The sequence below is a fragment of the Hylobates moloch genome, unplaced genomic scaffold, assembly GCF_009828535.3.
Source record: "Hylobates moloch isolate HMO894 unplaced genomic scaffold, HMol_V3 SCAFFOLD_10, whole genome shotgun sequence".
In the NCBI taxonomy this organism is placed as follows: domain Eukaryota; kingdom Metazoa; phylum Chordata; class Mammalia; order Primates; family Hylobatidae; genus Hylobates; species Hylobates moloch.
In genome coordinates this window covers 45,896,749-45,904,446 of record NW_026652285.1, presented here as the reverse complement: position 1 = coordinate 45,904,446, position 7,698 = coordinate 45,896,749, and the positions used below count along the sequence as shown (strand labels likewise).

The 7,698-nt window shown below is 36.3% G+C and overlaps 1 protein-coding gene across 2 annotated transcripts in view; it reads left to right on the top strand.

The window, feature by feature from the left end:
* Positions 1–7,698, top strand: part of ALDH1A1 (aldehyde dehydrogenase 1 family member A1) — a 182,979-nt gene that overhangs the window by 166,920 nt on the left and 8,361 nt on the right. For both annotated transcript variants that reach the window (XM_032164299.2, XM_032164300.2), the window contains 2 exons: positions 4,716–4,880; positions 7,050–7,207. In XM_032164299.2, the coding sequence (XP_032020190.1) occupies positions 4,716–4,880; positions 7,050–7,207 (323 nt within the window). The remainder of the gene's footprint in view (positions 1–4,715; positions 4,881–7,049; positions 7,208–7,698) is intronic.

Sequence of the window (7,698 nt, the reverse complement as noted above, 5' to 3'; positions counted from 1 at the left end):
TTTTGTTGCCCAGTTTTCATGTCTGAAACTGTTTTGTTGCCCAGTTTTCATGTCTGAAACTGTTTTGTTGCCCAGTTTTCATGTCTGAAACTGTTGCCTAGTTTTCATGTCTAGAAACAGTTTACCAGCCATGCTGGGAATTAAAGACATGAGGAAAAATAACAAATGTTCTAAATTTTTTGCTTTCCTCGATCTGCACACCTCTTGATTCCTATATACAGTTCTCTGTCTACTTTGAAGTTCTTATACCTTCCTACCATGTTTTCCTCCTCAATCCTTCATCTCAGCTGCCATCCCACAGTTATAACCAGCGCTCCCCTAAATCCTCTGCAAGTCATCAGTAACTCTGACCCCCTAATTGTAGCATGGGGTCCTAAAATGTCCTGAGTTTCCTTTGTGGCAAACTTCGTATTTCAGTTGTTAAAGCCCAATTATTCCCCTAGGCACTCAGTTTTCTTTATAGACTTTATTATCAGTAAAGGTCTCTCTCTCTGTCTTATCCAAAGATCATGTTTCCCTCTTCCTTGCATAGTTCTCTGTTCATTGTTTGTTTAAGCTTCTGGGTCTTTGGTTGTGAATTTCTTCTTGCCCTTTGGGTTTTGTTCTAGAGCAGTGATTCTAAACTGGGGCAATTTTGCTCCCCTCACCCCGGTGACATTTGGCAATGTTTAGGGACATTTTAAATTGTCATTACCTTGGTGAGAAAGGGTGGCTCTACAGGCATCTAGAGAGTAGAGGCCAGAGATGCTGCTAAACATACTGCAATGACCAGGACAACCCCATGACAAAGAATTATCTGGCCCAAAATGCCAACAGGACTACTGCCAAGAAATCCTACTCTGGAGTCTAGACATTAAGCTTAGAGGCTCTGTTCTTTCACAATAAAGGTTTTACGCTGTTGCGTGCTGTTAATTTGAAACCAAACACTATTCTTGACTCATTCGCTAAGCCAAAAGTCAATTCAATTAACTAAAAGTTAATGAACGTTGCTATCAGCTAAAACTTGAGATGGGTACCTGGCAATGCCAAAAGGAACAAAGAGGACTTGATCCTGGACCTCATGGAGTTTACAGTCTAAGTAAGTTGGACAGTCTTGGATTTTCCTGTTCATCTCAAGATATCCAAGTAGGAAAATCTTAGGACTTAGGCAGTGCCACATATTGAAATGTAAAAGCCCTAAAATAAGTGTCAAGTGAGGTAATACTTTGTTTTATCTTAATCCCATTATATTTTATATTTGTCTTTGGATTTAATGAGTACATAAAAGTGGTTGCCTTTTTTTTTCATATTTGGTATATGGATGCCAAGAGATATATTCAAATCAATGTTGACTTGGTCTCCCATTTCCAAAAAGAATGGAATTCTAAGTTTTTTGTTGTGATTATTTATCTATCTAACTAAAAGTGAAGCACTTTTCTTATTTTATTGATGGATTGATAGATGATTGATAGATACATCTGAAGAGAAGAGAGAATACCTAAGATACCTAATGCCTAATTGTTGGGCAGTAATTTCCTCCATTAGGACATCTTCACAATTCAACAAAAGGCTCAAAAATTGAGCTGGAAGACCTCATTGGTTTTAAGATAAGGAAGTTAAAATAGACTTAAAAATTCCTATTTGTAAGATTCTAAAGTAAATAATCCAGCGATCTGATTAATATAAGAATTTAGTTTCTATAAATGAATAGAATCCAGTGATCTGATTAATATAAGACTTTAGTTTCTATAAATGAATAGATTTTTATCACAAGTTCCATTGAGTCAGTAGGATAAGTAGGTATGTTAGAATTTGGAGAAACAAAAGACTAAAAAGCCCTGGGCTCCTTTACCATTAAATATTCATCTGTTGTTAGGAGAAAGAGCTTATGCAAAGGGGACACTCACTCACTATGCTTTAGCCTATTGCCTCATCCAGGGGTGGTTGAGTGAACTGAGGCTTTTAAATACAATGACAGAATCTTCCTCATTAAATATAACATCAAAAAGGTTATAGAAAAAATAATGGTTAAAACGATTTGTTTTGGGGGAAAAAATTAAAGTTTAAAAAAATTTGAAGATTACAAACAAAGTATTTGGGGGTTAGAGCAGTTACAAAATATATATGTATACTTTGTATATTTTTATTATATCTGTGCATTCATGTGTGTATATTTTTCGTATTTCAAGTGATTTTCCTATTTGACTTTATAGAAAAAAATATATATTGTCTTAAACTTGGAAAAATTAGTATTTTCATTTGAAACAGAAATTGTGATATCCATATAAACGATATTAAAATTATCACAGAGTATCACCTTATAACAGTGTGGAAAGATGGACTTTTGAGTTACAGGCTGGATTTAAAATCCAGCCTCCCTGAAACTATTGTCTTATGTGAAGAATGTGCATAGAAACCTCAATCTTGAAGAATAATTCTGCAGTGCAATTGGATAATCTATAAAATGTATCCATCAGGGTGCTTGGTCCACATGCTCAAATGTCTAGTAAATAAATAAAAATTACATGCTTCCATTTATACCTATGGTGACAATTATCATAGGGATCAATTACTTCTATATCTGTTCATTGCTTTTGTTGACACATGGTTTCTGAATAATTTGAGAACATGTAAGTGCTTTTTCCCAGTTCATCTTCTTTAACCCATTAAGCCTAAGGAATCAAAGAATTTACCCATTCAAACACCTTAAAATGTTTCCTTTGAGACTGTTACAATATCATGACCTACCTATTACATTTCATAGACCAGCCCATAGGCCAATGGCCCATCACATAAGAGAGCCCCAGCTACATCCTAGCATTGTTGAACAGTCCCAGGTGTCCAGAAAGAAGGTCAAGTTTATATATGGTCAATCTGATACCTTCTGAAGAAGGTTTGTATTTGTGGTGAATCAAAATTAGCCAGACACAACTGACCAGTCTCTAAGTAGGGCTTAATTTTTTGTTTGTAGTCCCAAGCTCCACCACAGTGTCCCTCAATCTTTCCTGTGCCCAGGGATTCAGTAGATCTGAGGTGGGGTCAAAGAAGCACATTTGGCTACCAAGTGATGCCGCAGCTGCTGGTTGTAGGACCACATTGTCAGTAGCAAGGCACTGAAATACGAAGGCCTGTAGTTTTATAAGTTAGCGGCCATCTGAGTTTTCCAACAAATAAGGCTTTTCAGCCCTTTTCTCCAGTATGTATGCAGGGATTTGATTGGCACTGGTTATTCAACGTGGTCACAGACAGGAAAACATGATGACTTGGAAAATATATCTTGAAATAAAAACCAAATATCATGATGTTGAGGGCATAGTCAGATTAATATGTTCCAATAAGACAGAAAGCTTTATGTGGAGGGACATGGACCCTTGACTATTTATTGAGAAACTAGAATGCCTTACCCAGGCAGAATTTATCTCGCCCCACCCCTTAGTCTGCTACTATTCAACCTATGTAGTAATTTAAATATTTCTTCTTAACACTACAATTTTCTTGATCTGCTGGAAATGAAGGAATATTTTCCTTCTGGGATATTATATTAAATATTGCACTAAAGACTGTTGAGCAACATTGTACCAAATATTGTGCCAAATTTTAGAAAATAGTTTCTGGTTTCAAATAGTGCTTAATCTAGTTAGATATGGGGGCTGAGCTGTGTCCAGTTAGAAATAACTTTATGGAAGCTTTTTCTTGGCTTTGGAAGATAGAGAAGATTTGCAGAGTCAGAGAAGAGTAAGAGAAAGTGAAACATAAAACTTTTCAAGTAGTGGGAAGTTAAACCTACAAGAGCTTCCACCCTCCAACCCATCTTAGCTCCTAGATCTCCTGTTTTTCCTTTAATCCTTAACCCCTGCTACACCTGAGATAGGCAGCCCTCACCAGTTACTTGGAATCCAAGAGTCACCCAGTCATTCAATGTCACAAAATAGAAATTGAGATGAAAATTAGCCCTGGATTTCAGTGCTTGAAGAAGAGGTATGTGTTCCTGGTGTTCACAACCAGAACTCCAAACTCATTTATTTTCCTTATAAAAATAGTGTTTAAATAAAGACCATTTAAGTTCTGTAATACTTGGCATATATTTAGATGTGGCTCATTTAATGAAGCAGGATGGTGACATTCAGGACAGGCCAGAAATTGGAAGCAGGTTTACTGACTGCCCCAGTGGGACCAGAACTGGGAAGGGTGCCCAGACTATGGTCAGAATGGGATATCCAAGGGCATCGGACAGGCCAGAGTGGGTGATTCAGAAATGGGGAGATCAAACAGAGGCTCAGGAGTCTTCTGAGAACAGTCTTAAAGCATCTGCTTCCCAGCAGATCTAATTAAACCCGGTATCAAAGTTCTCTTTTTCTCTTTTCCCTACTTTCATTTCAGTCAGGACAATAGTTTCCAGGTAAATGTATTTAGATTAACAGGCATTTCTTCCAGAGTGAATAAATGATGATTGTCATTTATGTGTTTTTTACGTGTTTGCAGTGCTGAATGCTTTCCTATATAACTATAAAATAAATGTTAAATACAAATATCTGTCTTCAAGAGATTTTTCCCTAAAAGTCCTGAGAAGAAAATATATCCAAAGAATGAATCTGAGCCTCTGTTAGCTGTTTTGGTTCAATATTTGGTTTAATTGCAGTATTTTAGCATTTTGAAGCCCTTGTTAACAGGCCCAGCAATGTGTTATCTTTACAAGTGACTACTTTTTTTCTTTTCATGTGATATTTTTCAAATAGATTGACAAGGAACAATATGATAAAATACTTGACCTCATTGAGAGTGGGAAGAAAGAAGGGGCCAAACTGGAATGTGGAGGAGGCCCGTGGGGGAATAAAGGCTACTTTGTGCAGCCCACAGTGTTCTCTAATGTTACAGATGAGATGCGCATTGCCAAAGAGGAGGTAAATGGTTTCATTCTCTTCTGTTCTTTTTGTTGCCATGTTTTGTCTGTTTGTGTGTATACAAAGTGTCACTTTAAAATTCCCAGCTCTTTGGAACATCTTTCCCTCTAAACCTTACTCTTTATTCTGTTCTTGATAGAGGTTTAAGTTATTTGTGATAGATACTAAAAAGTAGTAAGGGATCCATGGGGCCAGCCACAAATGTCCAGCCAACACAGATCTGGATGCTTAACAATTTTTAGGTGCTGCCTTCACAGCTTTAAAACAATGGAAAAGAATCCTGTCATTTGCAGCAAGAACCTGGAAAATTTATGCTCCATGAAATATGACAGGCATAAAAAGACAAATACTGCAGGATCTCACTTTCATGTGGGATCTCAAAGAGTAGAACTCATAGAAGCAGAGATTGGAATGGTGGTTACCAGAGGCTTGGGGGAGTGGAGGATGAGGGTTGGGAAATGTTGGTCAAAGGATTCAAAATTTCAATTAGGAGGAGTAAGTTCAAGAGAGCTATTGTAAATATCCTGACTGTAGTTAACAATGTATTGTATACTTGAATATTGCTAAGATAGTCAATTTTAAGTGTTCTCACCACAGAAGAGGTAAATGTATAGGTTCTACTTTCTGGTTCCATGTTTGCCCTATGGACTTTTTCTACATAATAGCCATCCATGTATTTGAAAACAGCATTCGTCCCCTCTATCACTCCCTACCTTCTATGTGTTCTTAGTCCTATTTGTTTCAGCTGTTAGACTTCCTAATTTTGTATATTGTAGTTAAATGTTTGGTGAGTGTATATATGTGTGTGTGTATATATATATATATAATGGGTAGATACATTATATATATGCTCACCAAGTATTTAACTACAATATACAAAATTAGAAAAAAAATTGAGCTGTCATTCTTGCATATCTTGATGAATACCAGATAAGAGGTGGAAAAAAATCTTCAATTAAGGAAACATTTATTGTGTTCCTATAATCTATTAATATATAGTAGAACAGCTAGCTTGCTACTTCAAAGTAGGAGCCTGGAGCTCTGTGCTGTGTTCAATTAAAATTATGTAAAATATGAACACATTTATTAGAGTAGCTGCTGTGTATATGGTTCCTACATTCAAATATGATTAGATTTATAATGTTAAGATTCGCACTCAACCTCTATTGAACGGTAGCCCCTCCCTTCTGATACTTAAATCAGTGGTGAACACCAGAAAACCATTTGTCATTTCTGATTTTTGTCTTCCTTCATTCACATTTCCCAGAAAATTCTGGTAATTTCAGGAGTCTTTATTTGATCTTAATAAATGTTTTATTGAAATGCAGGAGCTTAATTTTAAAGAGAAAATCCAGTTGTCTTTCTTCTACCTGAGGCTGAGATACAGGGTGAATTGAGTTTGGGCTGCAGTAACCAGGGACTTAGTGAAAGCAAAAGAGTACTTTAGGTTAGAATAAGCATATTGTGATTTTTGTTTTCTGTCCTGCAATTATAGCCATTACCAGTGAACTCATGCTTTGATTAGAATAGGATGGTTTAGAATGTATAAGCTCTTGCATTAATGAACAATTCTGTTTGATATATTTAAGCCTAAGATTTTGCTACAGAGTAGACTAAAAGCTCGTGATGTTTACCTAACTTGGCTAATTACAAAAAGTAATTAGTATTAATATTTTACCAATGGCATACAGGTATTTAAAGCATTATTATTATCAATCATTGCCTATTCGTTTATCCAGTAGATTATCATTGCCTATTCATTTATCCAGTAGATTGCTTTCTGGGGCTTGTTATTATATGTAGTGACTTGGAAGATAAAAAAACTAGAGAGTGAATTTAAAATATTCCCAAGTGAAAAAGAAATTCTGAAGTTAATGATTTGTTGCACAATCATAAGTTCTTGAAAGCTTAATTCCAACATCTAGAAACTTAATATTGCCTTAATTATTTGTATCCTTTCTTATTCCAAAGGAAATTTAACACCTGACCATTATCTGTTTTCACCTACCATTTTTGCAGTTACCTATTTGGATTCTCACACACAGGTCTGAGATGAGAAGCAAAATCTTAATCAATTTAGGATAGTGTATAGGAAAAAAAATCTACAATATCATTTAAAATATTTCATTTTAACCTATTATTTTTACTTGTTTATTTCTTGTGGTATAGATTTTTGGACCAGTGCAGCAAATCATGAAGTTTAAATCTTTAGATGACGTGATCAAAAGAGCAAACAATACTTTCTACGGCTTATCAGCAGGAGTCTTTACCAAAGACATTGATAAAGCCATAACAATCTCCTCTGCTCTGCAGGCAGGAACAGTGTGGTAAGTCCAACCTAAGGAATGTAGCCTTTTCAGTAATAACCACATTAACAGATTACTACCTTCAACCTTTTCAGACTTGGATTTTTCATGTGGAATTACCTATCCTTCTAGAAAAGCAGTTGCTGCCTTGAAAAACAAACAAAAGGCTGGGCGCGGTGGCTCACGCCTGTAATCCCAGCACTTTGGGAGGCTGAGGTGGGTGGATCACCTGACTGAGGTCAGGAGTTTGAGACCAGCCTGGCCAACATGGTGAAACGCCATGTCTACTAAAAATACAAAAATTAGCTGGATGTGGTGCCTGTAATCCCAGCTACATGGAGGATGAGGCAGGAGAATTGCTTGAGCCTGGGCGGCAGAGGTTGCAGTGAGCCAAGATCATGCCATTGCACTCTAGCCTCGACAACAAGAGCAAAACTCTGTCTCAAAAAAAAAAAAAAAAAAGCTATATTGGAAGAACTTTAGGGAAGATATTTTCTTTAACTTTATCTAGC